This window comes from Hevea brasiliensis, chromosome 2 (genome assembly GCF_030052815.1).
Source record: "Hevea brasiliensis isolate MT/VB/25A 57/8 chromosome 2, ASM3005281v1, whole genome shotgun sequence".
Lineage (NCBI taxonomy): Eukaryota > Viridiplantae > Streptophyta > Magnoliopsida > Malpighiales > Euphorbiaceae > Hevea > Hevea brasiliensis.
The window spans coordinates 116,415,923-116,437,250 of record NC_079494.1 but is presented as its reverse complement, the minus strand read 5'-3'; the positions used below and the strand labels follow the sequence as shown (position 1 = coordinate 116,437,250).

Genomic DNA, 21,328 nt, shown 5'->3' with positions numbered 1-21,328 from the left:
TGTCCTCACGTCAATGAATGACTCTTCATATATTTGCAATGCTTTTATTCTTGGATATGTATGATTCCAAGGGGTTCAGTTTGGATGCAGGTCGGTAACCTTTTAGAATGCCCCAGTCCGATTTTCCGACCAAGTTGACCGTATGGACCTTGAGCATCCGCTTGGCTTTGCCATCTTCATATACGAGTATGGCTCTTTTCATACATACAGTTACTTTGCCATGAACGTCCACTTGTCATCACTCCAAGAGCTGAATATTTTTAAGTGTATCACTCGACAGAGGTGTGATGGAGTCCATTAGATGTGTGCGATTGTGAAAAACGCAATGTTTTTAACCGAATGTGTAGTCAATCTATTTATACACCCATATTATCCACGGAAAAAGAAATGTCATGCTTAAAAAGAGGCTTGTTAATTATTATGGTGAAATTACTATAAATCACTTGTTTATTAAAAGTGTAGGGAGTACAATCAAACCCAAAAATATTATTCTTGCAAAAGAATATCTCAAACACTCGTCCAAGAAACAAACCAAAAGAAACGGAATTAAAGTATAAATATAGGACTGCTATGTGCATAGTAGCAAAAGATCATCATAGAGCTCGGCATATGAGGCGATGAAGAGCTGGAAGGGCAAATAGAATGTCAACTTAGTGGAATTTCCATCTGATTATCCATCACATGTTGATGGTACTGTGTCTTGGATCCAACACCTCCTGCAACCATGGAGCAAAGTGAACATTCTGGCCTAAACTATACCAAAATTATAAATTCAAAATTTTTGGTTTATGAGAATTCATAGAATCTTTTCAAGTTGATATATATGTAGTACCTGAAGGAGAGTCTGGTGTTCCGGACGGAGAGTCAACAGAAGAAGTGGCTGTTCATAAATTAATTATAATGATGTGAATTTACTATTTCTATTTCCATGAGGGATACAGATTATACACTAACAAAATTAAATTTAAAAAGAAAAAGGAACTAATCATGGCTATTGATCCATTCTTACCACTGCAACGTCTAATAGGGGGAGTTTGGACATTGCAGGCAATAGGGAGAGCCTGAGCCTGAGTGTGATTATCCTAAGTGAACATGCACCACCATTAAGGACCTCACACACACACTGCGGCTGTGTCCTGGCCTGCTGACCACCACACTAGCTAGCTGTGTGCAACATTGTAAAAATGGGATTGATGAGTTTCCATTTACGTAGTCAAGGCATGGGGATATGCTTATAAGCACTCTGGTGCAACTTAATTGCGCCATAACCAAATGGCTAAACAATGAAGGCAAGCATGATCTCCATCCTCCTAGCTTCCATTGCCTTCTGTAGAAATTTCTGGTTAAAGTGCTTGTGAAATGTAGGATAAGGAATGTTGTTCTGCTGCTTGTAGGGAGATGAGAGCGACGTGGTTTATAAATGAAGATTGTGAGCCACAGAGAGGCAGCTGACTAATATTGTTCACAAACTTTTCCTACTTTATAACAGATTCTTAAGTAAACAACCCATCTTTGAGAATATATATATATATAATATACTATCTTATTAATTAAAGTTACAGATTTTTAGCATTGCTTCAATTTAAAGCATATTTAATGTGCAAGAATAGAATGCTGACGCTAATCTGAAACCAAGCTAAGAGGTGCCACTAAATTGCAGATGTACCTTCTCAATTTTCAGAAGAAAAAATTGGCATAGAATCAGTTTCTTATTTCTTGCAACAATCTCACAAAAGATACATCGGAAACAATTCAGTAACACTTGACTCCACATGGTTACAACTGTCATATAGCTGCAGACAATCGAACAAGCTCCAAATCTTCAAAGAAAGCTTAGAATCTAATTATTGAAATGTATGAAGCAATGAAAATGATGAATATGGTGAGATGAGGTTGAATTCTTGTGAGGTTCGCTGCCGACGTGCCACCTGCTGTTGGGACTGTCTTGGAACCGCCTCCTGGATTGAATAACAAGATCATCAGGACAGAATGTCAAGTTGGAGAAACAGAATACAATAGCGTTTGGAATTTTTTTTCCTTTGCCAAATAATAGTTTCTATTTTTTTTAAATGTTCAAAACAATTATCCTGTCAATTATAGTTACTATTATGTGAGGTGAAAATGTCATGAGCATTCGGTCTAAAACATTTGAATTTCGGGAAGGTATTCAAATTCGATTTGTAAACTTGAAATTTAGCTTCTGCCTGAAGTTTTATTTCAAACCTGAAGGAATGCTTGGCATTGATGGTGTATTTGGAGTTTCTGGGGTATCTTCTGAAGAATCTGCTGGAGGACTCGCTGGCGAACTTACTGGTGGGGCTGCTGGACCATTATTAGCAGCTGATTGAAAAATAACCAAGTCAAATCAATATAGCTATATTAAATTTCTTGCTATAAACTATGGCATGTAGTTAAATCCATGTTGACATACCATTGCAATGGCTAATTGGTGGCGTTTGCACATTACAAGCTCCAGGGAGTGATAGAGCTTGGGTTTGGTTAATCGTAATGCCCAGTGACGAGCCACCACCATTAAGCAGTGAACAGAGGCATTGTGGCTGAGACTGAACAACGGTAGCAAGCTGGGAGCAGCAGGAAGAAGATGGAGTTGAGGAATTTCCTGTGACATAGTTCAGGCATGGGGCTAAGCCTACTAGGACACTAATGCAGCCTGATTGAGCAGTGGCTCCACGGCAAAGCATCATCATAAGGACCAGAAGTGCACACAGCTCAAGCCATTTTGAAGCCATTTGGATTTTCTAGAATTTATGGCAGTAAAGAAGGCTAGAAATATTGTTGGGAGAATGGGATCTCTTTATGTCTGATTGTTGGCACTTCACTATGACCAGAGCTCTATGTTTAGGAATTGAGTACAGAGTGAAGCTCAATAGTAGGATATATAGTGGAAGCCAGTGAGGAAGATAACCTATTAGTTATGTTTGGATGGCCAACTTTTACTAGCGTGGGGGTTATTGGGTAGAAATATTCAAAGAAGCTCAACCATTCTGACTACTTGGAAAGCCAAGTTTCATATTATATAGGCATAAATATAAAGTTCAATATTGTCTTGCTTGTTTGTTTTAACTGCCCACAATTTTATGATATAAACAGTGATGATGTGTTAATTTTGGCAATCTACATCCAAGTATGTGTTTGAACTTGGGATTGTTGGATTCTGATTTGAGGTATGCAATTGTCCATTTTAAAAAAAAAAAAATGAAGTCAGTTAAATAAATATAAAATTAAGTTTTGAGTCAAACAAATCAATATACTTTCTAAATAAGGGTACATAAGTCTTTACTTAATAAAATATTATTTTTTAATAATAAAATATTATTTTCTTTTTAATAATAAAATATTGAAAATAATAATTTTAATTTTAAATAATTTTTTATCATATTTATAATATCATTATTAAAAAAAATATTTTATTAAGTGAGAGCTTTTTTTAACCATAATTAGAAAATATAGAGACTTATTCAGCTCAAAATTTTTAATTTGGGCAATACAATGACTTTTTTTTTTCCATTCATATTTCAAGGAACACTAAAGCTTTTCTTGCATTATATATAGCCTACAATTGATAGCTCCCATGCAATTCGAAATTATAAAATTTTCAATTTATAGTCATATTATTAATTACTAATCACTAATTAATATGACCTTTTAATTTTTTTAATATGCTTACATAATATCTATACAAATTTATATAAATATTATAGAATAAAGTTATGAAACCCAGCTCTGAAATAATGGCATATAAAAAATTACCATCACAAGTATATAATAATCAATATCAAGCAAAATTTTTATTAAAAAAATAACTTTACTGAACTTCAATGGCAGAGAATAGCAACGTAAATCTAAAATCATTACAAACCTTTTCTCATCATCTTGAACGTTATAAGTAAAAAGGTATTCGCAAAGATTTTTCACAAATATCTACCATTTATTGTTCTTAAAATTTAACATATTTTTTCTTTTTTTTTTTTTAATTTTTTTTCAACTTTTCAGATATTGTATTCTTGCTATTTATTCTATTAATAATTTAAAAAAATTTAAAATACCCGCAAAATTTGCAGTTAAATGTCTAGTTACTTAACTATTTTTGGCTTGCAGAAGCTAATGTTTCCAGTTCTTGGCCAAAATTTTGTATTTGGAACTCAAGTGAAATTAATGAGTACTTTAATAGAGTTTTCTTAGGAACGCAGTGTGCCATTTCAATGACCTCATAAAAGTTTTCCATTCACTTAGTTTTCGTTTTATTTCTGCAGGCTTTTGCAAGTTCACACTGCCAAGTTGCTAATGATGACTCAATCATGTTTCTTTCCATTATGTTATACTTCTACCTGGCATTTGGCAAAACTTTAAAATATTTTCTTGTCAATTTTTCCTCGCATGTTCTTGATTATTATTATTATTTCGTTCTTTAACTTCAGGAATTAGGCAGAGAAGAGGATTGAATGGATGGAAAAATGATTTTCATAAGAAAGACCAAGATCCCTTCACTCTTTCTTCATTGAGCAAACCGAACAAATAATAATACAATCACACTCCTGCTAGTAGAAGCAATTATTATATTTGAGAGACTGGTACAGAATCAGATAAAAGAATCATAATCAATGCTACGACAGGCCACGAATCACTCTGGAAGATTCACAGTCAGAATCTGGAAGCGGTTGATCTTCATCGCACAATGAAGAAAGTGAAGAGCATGAAATGAAATTCATAAGCTCAGAGTCTGATGGCATTTGAAGCACATAAAGCAATGGAAATTATGAATAAAGTAAGCTGAAGTTGCATTCCTGTGATGCTTGCATCTGATGTGACATCTGCTGTTGGGACTGTCTTGGATGCACTTCCTGCATTCATCCATGAAATCAGTTATCCTTCAGTTCTTGTTATTATTTTGTGTACGAAATGCCATACGGAACATGCCGTCTAAAATTGGGAATTTCAGGGAGTATGCAATTCAGAATTGCAAATTCGAAATTTGGCCTGTGCCTGAGAAATCTTACCTGCAGGAATGCTTGGCATTGATGGTGTATCATCTGAAGAATCTGCTGGAGGACTCGTTGGTGAGGCTGCCGGACCATTAGCAGCTGATTGAAGATAACAAAGTTATGCCAATTTAGGTAATATCAATATCTTGTTACAAATAATGACTTTTAATAAATACAAACTAATCTTTCACCTCCTATGTTTCCCAAAAAAAAGCATAAATTGATTTTTGACGTACCACTGCACCGGCTAGCTGGTGGTGTTTGCACATTACAAGCTCCAGGAAGTGACAGAGCAAGGGTTTGGTTAATGTTAACACCCACTGATGAACCACCACCATTGAGCAATGCACAGAGACACTGTGGCTGAGATTGAACAATGGTAGCAAGCTGTGAACAGCAGGATGATGATGGGGTTGAGGAATTTCCCGTAACATAGTTTAGGCATGGGGCTAAGCCCATGAGAACCGTGGTGCAGCCTGATTGAGCTGTGGCTCCATGCAAAAGCATCATCGCAAGGACCAAGAGCATACTCAACTCAACCCCTTTTGAAGCCATTTGGATTGCGTCAGTTTGTGGTAGAAAAAAAAAGGCTAAAACTTTTTGTTTGCTGTTTACACAAAGAATAACCGTTCCGACTTCTGGATTGAGTACGCAGTGAAGCTCAAATATTGAATTTATAGTTGAAGCTAGTATGAAAGAGAATTTATAGTTGCATTTGGATGGCCAACTTCTACTAAATTGGGGGATTTTTAAAGAAATGTTGTAAGAAGCTCAACAGATATTGCTACTTGGAAAATTAAGTTTCTTACTATAGGCATATAAATTATAATTTATCCGGCTTGTTTGTTTTACCAACCCATATAATATTTTGAAAAATTCTTTGATACACGAGGAGAAGTGAGGTGTTCATGTGTGATGTGGCAGTGTATGATTAGGTGGGTGGCCAACTTTGATTGGAACTTGATTTAAGATTTGCCATTATCTTTTCTTATATATTCATAAAAATGACAATAAATCTCTAAATTATTTCTTTTGGTCAATAGAGAGATTTTTAATGAGTCAAAGCACACTTAAGAGTTTGACACTATAATAAACCCAAAATATCAAGCCAATGGGTCTAAGAGTTCTTTCCACTTATATGTCTCTTACTTATTCTATCTTTTATCCATGTAGGAATTAAACACTTCCATAATTTTAACAATCTCTCCCTCAAGTGTAAATCTTTTCTACATTGGATTTATTAGGTCTGTTTTCCTTGAATAGAAGTCTTTTTATTAACTTGAGTATTACGGTATCACCGAGAGTCCCAATTATTAGTCTACCATACTCATTCGATTATGTACCTTTAAGAGCCATGCTAATGCCATCACATGTACCGAGAGTCTCCACTCCATCGGCTTGTTATTCTCTAGAAGAGTGCCTTCTTGCTCTATTGAGTCTACCAAAAGTCTCCTGACTTTCCGAACCATCGGCTCTGATACCACATATTACTCTTGTTAGTAAAAATACACTCACACAAATTAAAAAATATAAAATTTAATGTTCGGCTTAAGCCTTCCCCATAAAATAAATTCACTATCAAGGAAAAATAATTACAACAATTAATTATTTTTCTCACTTCAACAAGCGACTCCAACAAAACTCATAAAATTTCGATATACCTTTCCACTCACTTCGTGAACTCTCTAGAATACAATATAATGGCTAGCCAACTATTTATATATATGACACTAAAACTTAGTCTTTTTGAAACTTTAATCATTAAATTTTATAATTTAAATTCTACTAAACTTCTTATTTTTTCTAATTTTCTTAGTCTAATTTATCTTTGACTCTAGCAATTGTTCTAGTAAGTAGAATTAGCTGAACGCTGTTTTACAAGGCGTCTGTCCAGTCAGTTAGATGGAACTCTCAGCTCTCAAGTAGTTCAGAATGATTGCGTTTTCCAACTAATGAAGTACTGTATTGAACTTACAGATTGTTAAGCATGCAGACATAAAGCAAAGGTTAGAAAAAATTTGAACTCGTTGCCACCCGCACCTGGGGCCTCAATTTGCATGTCCTGTAAACATTTATTGTTCTGTTCTTAAACAACCAAGGGTTTATTATTCTAATATATGATGAAAATTCAATATTTTTAGACTCTGTTAATTTGGATACTGCATGTCAAGTGTCTAAACATGTTTCCAATACATGGGGAACAAGATATTTGCTGGTTAACTCTGTTTTGGTCTATTCACTAGGTATGGTGGCCCTGTAATGCATTTGGCTATTTGCATACTATTACCGGAGAAGCAAGTAGCAAGCAATTAATTTATTTTTAACTAGCTAGTTTTGTTAATTAGATAGCTAGTTCTATTAGTCAGTTAGCTTATTTGTTATTCAGTAACAGTTGTCAGCTAGCTCTCGCCTTTCCTATTTCTCTGTAACTGCAACTGGTATGAGTAGTTCGGCTACTCTTTTTTGAATCGATGAGAAAGTTTCATTCTTCATTCTCAATTAATTTTCGCGATACATACATTTAGTTTAGCTGCTATATGTTAGTATGGTGACCAGCTCATATGAATTACTAGTTTCCATATAGCTGTACATATCTTTGTAAATATGGTATAAATAGCTCTCTATACTTAGGATTATAGCTAGCTGTATGAATCTGTGTAATTAAGGAGTAAATAACTTTCTATAATTAGGCTAATATTATAGCTGATTTTTAGGAATGTAAATCAAGATGATTTCTATTTAAATTAAAGGACTCTCTATTGGAGAGACATTAAGCAAAAATTGTCATGGTATCAGAGCCTTCTCTCTGAATCTGTATTTCCTTATCTTCTTTGAGTTCTTTGGTTTTTTTGGTTTTCTTGATTTTATTTGGTGATCAGTCCTAATATCTCACGCTCTTGGGTCTTGGTTTTCTGATTATATTCGTGCTTTTGGTCACAGAAATTTCTGGTTTTCTTTGGGCTATTCAAGATGACAACTTCAAACCATTTTGAGACTTTCAATGTTCGATTCAATGGAAAAAAATATTCTGCCTGGGAATTTCAGTTTCAATTATTTGTCATAGGGAAAGAATTATGGGGTCATGTTGATGGTAGTGATCCAGCTCCTATAGATTCTAAGGAGTTGCTTCAATGGAACGTTAAAGATTCTCGGGTAATGACCTGGATTTTAAGGTCTGTTGACCCTCTTATTGTTCCTAATCTAAGGCCATATAAGACTGCAAAGGCCATGTGGGATTACTTAAAAAAGGTTTACAATCAAGACAATACTGCAAGATGTTTCAATTGAAGAATGACATTGCTAATTATTCTCAAGGAAATCTCTCCATCCAAGAATATTTTTCTGGTTTTTAGAACTTTTGGGCAGAATTTACTGACATTGTTTATGCTAAGGTACCTGCAGAATCTCTTTCTGTAATTCAGGCAATTCATGAGCAAAGCAAGAGAGATCAATTTTTAATGAAATTGAGATCTGATTTTGAGACGATTCGCTCAAATTTAATGAGTCGTGATCCTTCACCTTCCTTAGATGTTTGTTTTTGGGAATTACTTCGTGAAGAGCAGAGTCTTCTCACACAAAGCACTTTCAAGCAAGAGAATATTGTCACAGTTGCATTTACAGCTCAAGGAAAAGGGAAGGGTAGGGATATGAACAACATACAGTGTTATAGCTGTAAAGAATATGGACATATTGCTGCCAATTATGGAAGAAGTTCTGCAACTACTGTAAACAGCTCGAACACATCATAAAGGAGTGTCCTACACGTCCTCAAAACCGTAGAGCCAATGCTTCCTCAGCTGTAATGAATAGTTCTAATCACTTTGCTGCTCCAGCAATATCTACAACTCCTACAGCTGCTGCTGCTCAACCTGTTGTTCTTACTTCTGAAATGGTGCAGCAAATGATTGTTTCAGCATTTTCTGCCTTAGGGCTACAAGGTAATGATATTTCATCTTCTCAATTTTGGCTTGTTCATTCTGCTGCTTCAAACCATATGACCAACTCATATAGTATGCTTAAAAATGTTCGTAAGTATCATGGTTCAACAGAAATTCAGATTGCTAATAGAAGTAATATACCTATTACTAAGGTTGGGGATCTAACTCCATCTTTCAAAAACATTTTTGTATCTCCAAAGCTCTCTACTAAGCTAATTTCAGTTGGTCAATTGGTGGATAACAATTGTGATGTACATTTTTCTCGTAATGGTTGTCTCGTGCAGGATCAGGTGTCGGGGACGGTAATCGTGAAGGGGCCTAAAGTTGGAAGATTGTTTCCCTTAGTTTTTTTCATTCCTAATGTCACTTCACCACTATTGCTCATAAGAGTGAAGTATGGCATAAACGTTTAGGCCACCCAAATTCTGCTATTTTGTCTCATTTATCAAATTCTGGTTTATTGGGCAATAAAGACCATTTTTCTAATATTTCTTTTGATTGTTCCACATGTAAACTAGGCAAAAGTAAAACTCTTCCTTTTCCTTCCAGTGGTAGTCATGCTGTAAAATGTTTTGATATAATTCATAGAGATGCTTGGGGCATAACCCCAATTATTTCTCATGCTCACTACAACTACTTTGTGACATTCATTGATGATTACAGTCGATATACATGGGTATATTTCCTTCATTCCAAATCTGATGTATTTTCTGTTTTCAAGACCTTCTTGGCTTATATTGAGACTCAATTTTCTACTTGTATTAAAGTATTGCGATCTGATTCTGGTGGGGAATATATGTCTCATGCTTTTCATGATTTTTTGCATGAGAAAGGCATTGTCTCACAACACTTATGCCCATATACACCGTAACAAAATTGGGTTGCTGAACGTAAAAATCGTCATCTTTTGGATGTCACTCGAACTTTATTGATTGAGTCTTCTGTTCCATCTAAATTCTGGGTGGAAGCCTTGTCTATTGTAGTTTACTTAATTAATAGACTGCCATCTCAGGTGTTAAATCTTGACTCTCCATATTATCGTCTTTATCATCAATATCCTAGCTATCATGATTTACATACATTTGGTTGTGTTTGTTTTGTACATTTGCCTTCTCATGAACGTCATAAACTTTCAGCTTAATCTGCTAAATGTGCCTTTATGGGTTATAGTTCTTCTCAAAAGGGTTTTGTTTGCTATGATCCAAGTTCTAACAAATTTCGTGTTTCTAGAAATGTTATTTTCTTTGAGAATCAGTATTTCTTTTCTACTCATGTTGAGCCCTCTTGTGTTATTACTATTCTTCCTACTTTTGAGGATTTACCATCTCTTCTTAATTGGTTTAAGCCTAGATTTGTGTATGAAAGACGTCAACCAACTTTGCTCCTTCCCGAGACTGATCTGCCACTTGCGCCTGCTTCTAAGCCTACCTTTGAGATTTCTTCTGAGCTTGGTCCTCCCGAGCCTATCCTTCGCCGATCTACTAGAGTATCTCATCCTCCTAACTGTTATGGTTTTTCTGCTACTTTGTCTGATATTTTTGTTCCATCATGTTACTCATAAGCTTCCAAGCATGAGTGTTTGCAGAAAGCCATGCAGGAGGAATTTCAAGCTCTCCAAGAGAATCACACATGGGAAATTATTTCTTGTCCTCCAACTATTAAGCCCATTGGTTGTAAATGGGTTTACTCGGTCAAGCTTCGTTCTGATGGCACTCTAGATAGATATAAAGCTTGATTGGTTGCTCTTAGTAACAAGCAGGAGTATGGGGTGGACTACAAGGAGACTTTTGCTCCCATAGCAAAAATGACTACAGTGCGCACTGTTATTGCCATTGCTGCTTCTCAAGGTTAGCCTCTTCATCAAATGGACGTAAAAAATGCTTTTCTCCATGGAGATCTTAAAGAGGACATTTATATGGTACCTCCACCTGGTTTTTTTTCCTCATCTACATCAAATGTGTGTAAGTTAAAAAGATCTTTGTATGGCCTGAAACAAGCTCCACACGCATGGTTTGAAAAGTTTCAGTCCACCTTGCTTCATTTCTCTTTTGTGCAAAGCAAATATGACTCCTTTTTGTTTCATTGCAAAACATCTACTGGTTTTGTTCTACTTCTTGTTTATGTAGATGACATAGTTATCACCGGAACTGATTCATCATTGATAAAAAACATTCAACAATATCTTCAGGATTCTTTTCATATAAAGGATCTCGATTCTCTTACGTATTTCTTGGGATTGGAGGTTCATTCTGATTCTTTTGGTGTATTTTTACATCAACACAAATATACTAAGGATTTGATTACTTTGACAGGCCTTCAAGATTCGTCCCTAGTTGATACTCCACTGGAATTAAATGTTAAGTATCGTCGTGAGGAGGGAAATCTTCTTCCTAATCCAACTTTATTTCGGCAATTAATTAGCAGTCTGAATTATCTTACCATTACAAGGCCTGATATCTCTTTTGCAGTTCAACAAGTCAGTCAATTCATGCATGCTCCACGTCATCTACATTTGGTGGTTGTTCGTTGCATCATTAGATATCTCTTAGGCTCTCCTAGCTGTAGTTTATTTTTTCCTGTTGGCTCTCCTATTCGCCTTGTTGCTTTTAGTGATGCCGATTGGGCCGGATGTCTAGATACTCGTTTCTCTGTCACAGGTTGGTGTATGTTTCTTGGAGATTCCTTGATATCTTGAAAGAGTAAGAAACATAACCGTGTTTCAAAATCTTCCACAGAGTCCGAATATCGGGCCATGTCAGCTGCTTGCTCAGAGATTGTTTGGCTTCGAGGACTACTTACAGAAATTGGATTTCCTCAGTCTACTCCTACTCCTTTCTATGCTGACAATACTAGTGCCATTCAGATTGCCACAAATCTAGATTTCCATGAGCATACCAAACATATCGAGGTAGATTGTCATTCTATTCGGGAAGCCGTTGATACAGGTGTCATTTCTCTTCCCCATGTTTCCACTGCTCTTCAAATTGCTGATGTGATTACGAAATCTATGACTCAACAATGTCATCAATTTCTAGTTGGCAAATTGATGTTTCTTGATCGCTCAGCATCAATTTTAGGGGGGATGTTAGTATGGTGACCAGCTCATATGAATTATTAGTTTCCATATAGCCGTACATATCTTTGTAAATATGGTATAAATAGCTTTCTATACTTAGGATTATAGCTAGCTGTATGAATCTGTGTAATTAAGGAGTAAATAACTTTCCATAATTAGGTTGATATTATAGCTGATTTTTAGGAATGTAAATCAAGATGATTTCTATTTAAATGAAAGGACTGTCTATTGGAGAGACATTTAGCAAAAATTGTCACTATATGACTGACTTCTTCATTTTTAACTCCGGCAAATGCATTGGATCAATGATTGAAGTTAATAGTTTTGCATTATCAAGTGCCCTGGAAATTAGAATCCCATCTCAACTTGCTAAATATGCCAAATTCAACCCTTTGTTTGAGTCCCCTGTATATTCTTGTCAATTTTCTTGTACTTTCTGTTCGGTGTTTTTTTTCTTTCTTTTGCTTTTTAACCTCAAGAAGAAGGAAGAAGAAGGGATTGAAGGATTTTTCATGAAAGTACCAATTAATAGGATCTTTTATTTATTTGTCATTAAGCAAATCAAACAAATAATACAATCACACTTTGGCCATAGAATCAAGAATCATCTTTTAACAGACTAGCACAAAATCGGATAAAAGAATCATAATCAACACTACAGCAAGCCACAAATCGCTCTGCAAGATTCAGATTCAGAATTTGGTGACAGTTGAACCGCACCACACAATGAAGAAAGCGAAGAGCATGAAATGAAGGGATGCTTTGATGATACTTCCATCTGATGTTCCATCTGTTGATGGGACTGTTTTTGATTCAGTTCCTGCATTTATCAAATAAATGTCCTGAAAATCCATTTATGAGTGATTTATTTGCAGAAAGGGTTACCATTCCTGCTGGAATCTTCCATTTGGCGCCTTATTACATATAAAGCTAAACTTGTAGATTTTCTAATTTATAATACCTGATGAAGAAGGAACCTCTGATGCTGATGGAGTAAGTGCTGGCTCAGGTGTTTTGTTAGATGAATCTGCTGGAGAAGTGGCTGGTGGAATTGCTGATGTGGTTGGTGGAGCTGCTAAAGTTGTTGGCGGAGCTGCTGAAGTCGTGGGAGCAGTCGCAGCTGTTTTACCAAAGTCTTGAGTAAATATATGCATGATTACTTAGACAAACAAGCATAACATATCTAAAGTTAGATTTTAATTACCCTTGCACTGGCTGATTGGAGGGGTTTGCACTTTACAAGCACCAGGGAGCGACAGGGCCAGAGTTTGATTTATGGTGATACCCAGTGAAGGACCATTGTTATTGAGCAGCGAGCAAAGACATTGTGGTGATGATTGGACGACATTGGCTAGCTGCAAGCAGCAAGTAGATGATGGGGTCGTTGAATTTCCTGTAACATAGTTGAGACATGAAGCCAGGCTTGTGAGTGCATTACTGCAGCCTGATTGAGCCATGGCTCTACCATATAGCATTCCCACAAGGACCAGGATTAGGCCCATGCGAATCCCACTTGAAGCCATAGACTGTCTCTGGATTTTCTGGCTGCCTGGATGCTCAAGAAGAGAGAAGATTGGTGGTGATGGTCGAATACGTTTGCTTGGAACTAGAGGCTTGGAGCGTGAGAGGGAAGAGAAGGGACTCGGGCTTATATAGGAAAGCTAGTGGCATGGAGACAAAAGCTGGTACATCTGGATGACCTACTTTAACTAAACTAATGGTTAGTTCAATAACCAAACCCTTTTAGACTAAAATTTTCAATTTATTATAAATTTACATTTAGTCTGCTTGATCTTTAGATTTCCCAAGTACATCGGCTAGTTTAAGCTGCCCTTAAATCTAAAATCTCTGTCTAAAGCACATGACTTTTGTTTATTTGTGTATGAAGGAAGAAGGAAGTAGTAACACATTGAAGGTAGTTAACTCTTTCCCATTTTACTTGCATGATCAAATATGAAATCTTCTCTGAAAATCCGAAATCCCTGCTTCTTATTTAAATTTAAAGTCTTTCTACATATATTCAAATTAAAATATAAAATTCATCCCAATTGGGTTCAATCAATTTATTAAAAACATTTGAAAATATTTTATAATTAGTTTGAGATTTTTCCAAATCAAGTAATATATATTTGCGATTACTTAGAACTTAAAACAAATGCAAGTGATGATAATATATTCAAAGCTAATGAGCAATAATCTGCATGCCCAACGTCTACCTAACCCAATCATCCGGTTCCTTCAGCCTTGGAAATTAGTTATAGCAGTTGAACTCCGGAATCCATTTCGAATCTACTTGTCCTTTCCCTCCAATTATTTCTGAACCCTATCAAGCTATAAATGCACAAACCCAATTCAGCTCTTACACACACGTTTCTCTTGTTCAAAGACCAGTCACAGCTCATTTTCTTAGTAGAGAGTCATGGAAGGGATCAAGGTTCTCCAATTACTTGCAATAATATCGATTCTTCTGGTAATTTCAGTGAATGGGCAAATAAGCACACCATGCACAAGCTCAATGATCAACAGCTTCACCCCATGCATAAATTTCATCACTGGAAGCAGCAGCAATGGCACTTCACCAACTGCAAGCTGCTGCAGTTCATTGGCGTCAATGATGAGCACAAGCATGGATTGTGCTTGTCTAATACTAACTGCTAGTGTCCCTGTTCAACTCCCAATTAACCGCACACTAGCAATCTCTCTCCCCCGAGCATCCAAAATGAGCGGTGTGCCATTACAGTGCAAAGGTGCCCATTTAAAATGCCTGTATTAAACAATTTCATGTTGTATCAGTCACTGTTAAATATCCTAATAATGATTGCATTCCGCCTTGCAGCTTCTGGCGCTCCTCTACCAGCTCCTGGTAACCCAAACCACTAAAGCTGATATATCCCCTTCAATTCTTAACATATTCGACAAGCATAACATGAAAAATTAATGATAAAGAAATTTATGAAATTTAATATAGATGTTTTAGTTAGCTAAAGCCCCTTGACTCTAAAGGGCTCAATAAGATATGCTGGCTCATTCTTGGAATCACAATCTTGCTCAAAACTTTATTTTCACAAGAATTTTATATTGGCAGGTCCCGTCTTGCTAGGGCCAACTCTTCCACCTCCAGCTGCTGCTCCTCTAAGTCCACGAGGTAATTTGTTTTTAAGATCTTAATCGAATAACTTGATAGCAAACAATAATATCGTCAAATTTCCAGTGCTTGCTGGAAATATAAATAGCAATGTGGAGTGTATATATCTGTAACTGTTTTACCAGTAATTTACCAAGTCTCTACTTGGCAGCTTCAAAGGCTGTAACACTGGCTCCAGCCCCAGAACCTGAAACCACTTTTCCATTGGCACCAGCATCCCCACCGGTGCAAATACAAGCTCCCCCATCAAATACAGGGATTCGACCAGGGCTCCCCCCCTCAGCATCAATGCCGACTTACATTTCCCCACCAATTTCCCTGCTACTATTTATAGCAATCATGGTTTTAAAGTGCAATTAAATTGTTTGTTTACTTTTTCGACATAACATCTGTTAGTTCTGGGTTCAAGTTGACTCCAGTGAAATCAACTTAATGTCATGTCATCAGATGAAAAACAAAAAAAAGTTTAGAGATGAAATCAAAGGGGAAAAATATTCAAGCCGATTAGCATCTCATGTTTCACAGAAAAATCAGTTGATTGGCTGTCTTAACTCACATGAACCGTTAGCCAAATCAAAATTTCAAGGTGCAGAAAAAGCAACCAAGTGTCTAATTAGGCGCTAAATTTGATTCATGGACTACACCATTCAACTGCAATGCCTAGCTAAGAAGCAGTGAAAGATCAGTCCAATTACAAATCCATACTACAAGTCCATGACAGCTCACTATCAGGGTAATATGATTATGCACATAGAAGTTTTATCAATTTCATTTGGTAGCAAAAGATATAAAACAACAATACATAACCATAAGAGCCTACCAATATATCAAAGAAAATCATAGTCTAACATATCAGAACCTTTTAGGAGAACAAACAGCAGGAAAGAAGATGTCAGCTGGAACTTAAATATTTAAGCTGTAGGTGCACCACTAGTATCCTTGACAGATTCACGCCAAGCATATTCCCTTGCACCATCTTTGTCCACAATTTTGATTACGAAATTTGGTGGAGCCACAACCAGCCTTGATCGAATCTCTATAATGCATTTGTCCACCAAATCAATTGCTTCTTCCACTGTCATTCCACTGTGGTAGTGTCGATCCATCATTGAAAGAGAAAAATATGATCCATAACCAAATGCTCCCTTATCAATCTTGTGAAGAGTGGCAATATAGTCAATATAGTAAAGAGATGGTCCTGTCTCTTTGTCGTAGCCTGCCATAAGAATGTTCACGAAATATGGATTCTGGAAAACCAAAATGCCAAGAAGAGCCATATTAAATGCATTGTTTTTTTTTTTTAATAAAAAAAAAGCATGTTTGTAACAATGAGAACCCAGAAAACATTCAACAGCTCAGCCCATGAAATTCCTATGGAAGTTATTCCTCAGGGCAAGTTTCAAATTTCCAAAAATTTCACCCACTTACTATATAAGTGCGTGGTACTTCATTCAGATAAGTATTTAAGATAAAATGCCCTTTTTCAAAATTATGCATGATAAAGGCTATATCAAGAAGAAGAACAGTGTTACATTATGACAAAATTTTCATACATGATTATTTTCAAAACTTTGTTATTGTGTCCTTAAGCCCCAGCAAAGGAAAAATTCTATTACTTCCGTCAATTCAATGTTAGACCATCGGAATGTTGTCTTCATAGTCTGCTATTTATTGAGACTGCCATCACAATCTAAATTACCAATCATAGTTAATCTTGTGGAACATTCTCAAAAGTCCCAGAAAGTTTCACACTTGCTACCAATAATTTTATTCTTTAACTATCAATCCACATACAAAGAAAATTCTAAAAATTGCAGGAAAATTACGTAGCTCACCCTTCCTAGGCAGCTTAAATCTAAAATCCAGTAACCATACAATAGCTCTTATATTCTGGATTTGAACAACATAATTTGGTAGTCGTAACCCCGCTCAAAAGTGTTTCAAAATGGCATCGCATACTAAAATATTAAGCATTAATCAAGCAACCCCTCGATCAAAAGTTTTACAGCAACATAGTAATAAATGATTTTTTTTTTTTTTAAAAGTGAGAAAAAAAATTTTCTAAATTAATATTGTGAATTGCTATGCCTTTGAATCCTGAAACTTATACGATCCACCCTGTTACTATTCACATACAAAAGCATCCCAAATCAAAATCAGAGACCCCAGGAAAGCCCTAAACCTCAAACAGATCCTAATTAATACGACAACAGAAAATCAAAACGTTTTAAATAATAACTAAAAAAATACCTTGCGGAGAGCGGTAGCGAGTTCTCCACGAGTGAAATTCGCAGCAGCCGCAGTCGTCAACGGAATTCCGTTTCGGAACTGATACAAAGCCACGTTCTTTTGTATATATTCTGTGAACTGAACTCTGAAAATTAAGATTAAATAAAAATTAACACAGGAAAACACGGAATATGGGTAAAATGCAATAATTGGGAAGATGGAAGAAGACCTGTCACCACTTTCGCCGCTGGCGCCAAGGAGCTTGTGGGAGTCGAGGACCATGATCTTATCCTCATTCGATTTGTGAACCAGTATGCTATGAACCGCCGAAGTATCGGCCACAACCAAAGCAAATCCATCTCCTACCAATCCAAATACGCACTCCATTTCCTTCTCTCTCTTTAAATCCCTACCTATGGGATGGGACACGCTCTACAAAAACCTTGTTAAGAAGAGCGAGCATCTGCGAAAACTTTTAAAGAAGAGTGAAGACGCGACTTGACAAGCAAGAAAGAATCCAAGACGGGAGAGCTTAGGCTTCAGCCCACAGATTCTAATTTCGACAAGTTGGGAGTCATTTTTGAAACATTGGGCCGAAGGCTTATGTAATTGGCTGAGCGGCCCATAATTTCTTTGGGTTCATTTTGATTTTTTTTACCATTTATTTAAATCTTTAGCTTTTTATACTTGATTTAAAGATGAAACTTGCACTTGATTTATTATAAATTTAAAAATTAAAAATTTATATATTTAAAAAAAATTTATTTAAATTTAATTTATTATAAATTTTAAATATAATTATATGAGACTCATATATTTAATAAGTAAATTCTCTTATATATTTTATATTTTAAATTTATAATAAATTAAATTTAGATAAGAAAAATATTTTTTATCGCTCGTATACATTTGTAAGCTTGGAACTTGTACTAATTATCAAATGATTCATTACCAAAATTATTATTATTATTATTATTAACATTTTATTAAAATTAAATAAAAAGGCTATTTCTATTATAAATTCCAAGTGCATATATACAGTTAATTATATAAAGTTATTGCTAAGAAATGTAATGCAAAAATTAATTTTGCTCAAATTAAAAATTGTGAGTAAAAATTAGATAATTAATTTAAAAAATATTGAGTGTAAGAACTAATATTTTGTATAAATAGAAAGAATTAATTTTTCTTAAAAATTAAAATAATAGAAAAATTATTTTGAACTGTTATAATAATAGAAAATTTATGCGTTAAAGACACAGCCTTATCATGCAGATGGGCTAAGATACACTATCCATATTAAACTTTGAGTGAAAGCCCAACGAATATGTAGGGCTTAGATTAAGCATAAAAAAAAAAAAAAAAAATTGTACAGTGTCTCCGTAGCTCCCGATAGCCCATCTCTCTGCTTCTCTTGCAGCTTTCCTGCGCTGTATTCTTCTTCTTGTTCTTCGTCCAGCCGCCCCAGGCACAGGAACACCTCCCATTCTCTCTCTCTCTCTCTCTCTCTCTCTCTCTCTCTCTCTCTCTCATACGGAGTTATCTTGTGGGTTTTGCTGATATTTTAGGGATTTTAGCTCTTTCAGGTACTTCTGTGAAGGTTCTTGATCTCATTCTAAGTTGAAAATGGGTTGGAAAGCTGCTGAAAAGCTAATTAGGCACTGGAAAGTACTCAGAGGAGATAATGTAAGAATCATATCATAAAATTGCTTCCTTTCCTTTCTTTTCACTTTTGCTGATGAATATTTTTTCATTTTATCTTTAATAATTAGGTAATGATAATCAGGGGCAAGGATAAAGGTGAGACTGGTATTATTAAGCGCATCATTCGTTCTCAGAATCGGGTTATTGTTGAGGGAAAAAATCTGGTGAGTATCTTACTGTGCTTCAACTTCAAGAAACTAATTCAGTAACTGTGATTTCTGTTTAGGATTGTTTTTAGCTGTGACAATGTATTTTTGGGATGCTGAAGAGACATGTCTTGAATTGTATTGATTATTGCCAAGGAGCTTTGCTAAGGTTACCATTTTGACATGTTTATTGCTGGGGAGTATTGTTGAGGAGCTCATTGTTATATGTTTCTGCACAAGTGTGTTCTTTATTGGCTATGGTTGATATCAAATTCTGTTTCATTGATTGTCAATATTGTGCTTATCCATTGCCTACATTTTTTTTCCTGCCAATTTCATTGGTGAATCTGATTGCTTATACTTAGAGTGCTTTTACTACATCATATTCAAATCAAATCCCATTAATTAGAAGTGTATGAGATTTTCAATTTTCTTCAGAAGCATGCTTCATCATAATCAATGGCGAGCTAAAGATTCAGGTAAATAAATCAAATGTCACTCTGAGGATTCTGTCTTTGCCTTATGACTCTCTCAGATCAAATAAAAAGCTTTTCTGCCCCTAATTTAGGCATTTTCACGTCATGTTAACTTATTCTATGAAGAGACAAATCCAGGCAAGTGTAGGATTTATACATGGAACTAAATATTATGTTAGATGTCATTGCTTTCAAGGCTTTGAAGTTTGACTCTATATATTTTCACAAAGAAGAAATTGCCATTATTGACTTCCTTCAAAGAAATAAGAAATGGCACCATATTCTGTTCAAAGTTCAATACATATAATCTCTTCTTTTTTTTTTTTTTTGGTTCTGTTGATAGTGATTTGTTGTCTAGATTTCCTTATTTTGAATTATGAGCTTAATTTTGGTATGTTGTATTGTGTTGTCTCCTGGAAGTGAAATGGATTAGTGGATATCTTCCTTGGTTAACGGGTTTGTCCTCCACGACGAAGATTGACTACACTTTCATATAAAAACACCATCCTTCTTCTTCTCCTTTCATGTTGCAGGTAAAAAAGCACATCAAGGCAGGTGAAGGTCATGAAGGTGGGATCTTTACGGTTGAAGCCCCACTTCATGCCTCAAATGTTCAAGTTCTTGACCCAGTGACTGGGTACGGCTTGAATCAAAGTTTTTATCATTAACAAATAGTATTTTATCTTTCTTTTGTATTATTTTCTAAGTCAGATTTCAAAACTGTGGCTACTTTGTAGGAAACCTTGCAAGGTCGGAATTAGATATCTAGAAGATGGTACCAAAGTAAGAGTTTCTAGAGGTCTAGGGGCATCTGGGTCTATAATTCCTCGCCCTGAGATTTTGAAGATTAGGACTACTCCAAGACCTACCGTAGGTATAAAGCTTATCACCTTCAATGAGACTTGTAATTGTATAGCTAGCATTTAAGATTTTTATTATTTTGGGTGCACTGGTAGGGGGGCATGATAGACTAGCCTTCAGATGTTTTGGCTTATGCATAGCTGCCTAATTTTATCTATTTTATGACCTTGCACAAGTAATAATGAAGGGATATACAGCTACCCTGCGAATAAATGTAGAGCCAAACTTATCACTAGTTTATAATTAGTTGCCGCTAGTTGCTTGAACTTTTTTTTTTTTCTTTATGGCAGCTGGTCCTAAGGATACTCCAATCGATCTTGTGTTGGAGAGGACTTACGATGCTAAAACTGGGAAGGGCATGCCTGACCTGTGAAGAAACCTTGTTCAAGTTAATGATGGACACTAAACATATTAATGGAGGAAGTTGCAGGAACGCGAGTCATGTGTAAAACAGTGATTTTGTAAGGAGTTCTGTTGTCTATTTTTATTTTCATTAGTGCATTTTGGAAGGTTGAAGCTGTGAGTTTCAGTTTCAGATTATCTAGTCATTCGAGAATATAGATACTCTGTGAGATGATTGGCACATTTGCAGATCCTAGTATTCTTTTCTAGTATGTTTTTTGTAAAATGCATGCTATTAGCTATTTCTACTGGCAAATATATATCAGGCCACCTTACTCAACTGGATTAGATTATGCATTTTTGGAAACCAATTTCACTAAAATGCAATTTGAATGACTGGGTGTTATC

General features: G+C 35.6%; 7 protein-coding genes across 8 annotated transcripts; 3 read left to right on the top strand and 4 right to left on the bottom strand.

Annotated features, from left to right (window-relative positions):
* Nucleotides 1-1,690: 1,690 nt before the first annotated feature.
* LOC110664973 (non-specific lipid transfer protein GPI-anchored 5-like) lies at nucleotides 1,691-2,862 on the bottom strand. Its single transcript, XM_021824888.2, has 3 exons — nucleotides 2,432-2,862; nucleotides 2,224-2,340; nucleotides 1,691-1,958 (listed from the first exon to the last, which is right to left on the bottom strand). Exons 1-3 carry the CDS (start codon nucleotides 2,748-2,750, stop codon nucleotides 1,834-1,836), a joined length of 561 nt encoding a protein of 186 aa, XP_021680580.2. The 5' UTR covers nucleotides 2,751-2,862; the 3' UTR covers nucleotides 1,691-1,833.
* A 1,617-nt stretch (nucleotides 2,863-4,479) lies between these two features.
* Nucleotides 4,480-5,662, bottom strand: LOC110664971 (non-specific lipid transfer protein GPI-anchored 5). The gene is made up of 3 exons (XM_021824887.2): nucleotides 5,240-5,662; nucleotides 5,019-5,102; nucleotides 4,480-4,862 (listed from the first exon to the last, which is right to left on the bottom strand). Exons 1-3 carry the CDS (start codon nucleotides 5,556-5,558, stop codon nucleotides 4,735-4,737), a joined length of 531 nt encoding a protein of 176 aa, XP_021680579.2. The 5' UTR covers nucleotides 5,559-5,662; the 3' UTR covers nucleotides 4,480-4,734.
* Nucleotides 5,663-6,905: 1,243 nt separating this feature from the next.
* On the top strand, nucleotides 6,906-8,752 carry LOC131177988 (uncharacterized). Its single transcript, XM_058143180.1, has 4 exons — nucleotides 6,906-6,925; nucleotides 7,247-7,301; nucleotides 7,944-8,252; nucleotides 8,357-8,752. Exons 1-4 carry the CDS (start codon nucleotides 6,906-6,908, stop codon nucleotides 8,750-8,752), a joined length of 780 nt encoding a protein of 259 aa, XP_057999163.1.
* A 3,771-nt stretch (nucleotides 8,753-12,523) lies between these two features.
* LOC110664940 (non-specific lipid transfer protein GPI-anchored 15) lies at nucleotides 12,524-13,716 on the bottom strand. Its single transcript, XM_021824857.2, has 3 exons — nucleotides 13,222-13,716; nucleotides 12,979-13,137; nucleotides 12,524-12,837 (listed from the first exon to the last, which is right to left on the bottom strand). The coding sequence occupies exons 1-3, from the start codon at nucleotides 13,538-13,540 to the stop codon at nucleotides 12,710-12,712; spliced, it is 606 nt and encodes a 201-aa protein (XP_021680549.2). The 5' UTR covers nucleotides 13,541-13,716; the 3' UTR covers nucleotides 12,524-12,709.
* A 682-nt stretch (nucleotides 13,717-14,398) lies between these two features.
* LOC110664941 (non-specific lipid transfer protein GPI-anchored 16-like) lies at nucleotides 14,399-15,667 on the top strand. 2 transcript variants are annotated; one of them, XM_021824858.2, is made up of 4 exons: nucleotides 14,399-14,764; nucleotides 14,854-14,880; nucleotides 15,103-15,162; nucleotides 15,314-15,667. In XM_021824858.2, exons 1-4 carry the CDS (start codon nucleotides 14,437-14,439, stop codon nucleotides 15,520-15,522), a joined length of 624 nt encoding a protein of 207 aa, XP_021680550.2. In that variant the 5' UTR covers nucleotides 14,399-14,436; the 3' UTR covers nucleotides 15,523-15,667. The 2 variants fall into 2 exon arrangements, with proteins under 2 accessions (XP_021680550.2, XP_057996641.1); XM_058140658.1 differs by lacking the exon at nucleotides 14,854-14,880.
* Nucleotides 15,668-15,904: 237 nt separating this feature from the next.
* Nucleotides 15,905-17,903, bottom strand: LOC110664942 (proteasome subunit beta type-2-A). Its single transcript, XM_021824859.2, has 3 exons — nucleotides 17,621-17,903; nucleotides 17,413-17,536; nucleotides 15,905-16,409 (listed from the first exon to the last, which is right to left on the bottom strand). The coding sequence occupies exons 1-3, from the start codon at nucleotides 17,776-17,778 to the stop codon at nucleotides 16,074-16,076; spliced, it is 618 nt and encodes a 205-aa protein (XP_021680551.1). The 5' UTR covers nucleotides 17,779-17,903; the 3' UTR covers nucleotides 15,905-16,073.
* An 861-nt stretch (nucleotides 17,904-18,764) lies between these two features.
* Nucleotides 18,765-21,260, top strand: LOC110664939 (uncharacterized). The gene is made up of 5 exons (XM_058140646.1): nucleotides 18,765-19,077; nucleotides 19,164-19,259; nucleotides 20,251-20,354; nucleotides 20,455-20,591; nucleotides 20,869-21,260. The coding sequence occupies exons 1-5, from the start codon at nucleotides 19,018-19,020 to the stop codon at nucleotides 20,949-20,951; spliced, it is 480 nt and encodes a 159-aa protein (XP_057996629.1). The 5' UTR covers nucleotides 18,765-19,017; the 3' UTR covers nucleotides 20,952-21,260.
* The last annotated feature ends 68 nt before the right edge of the window (nucleotides 21,261-21,328 follow it).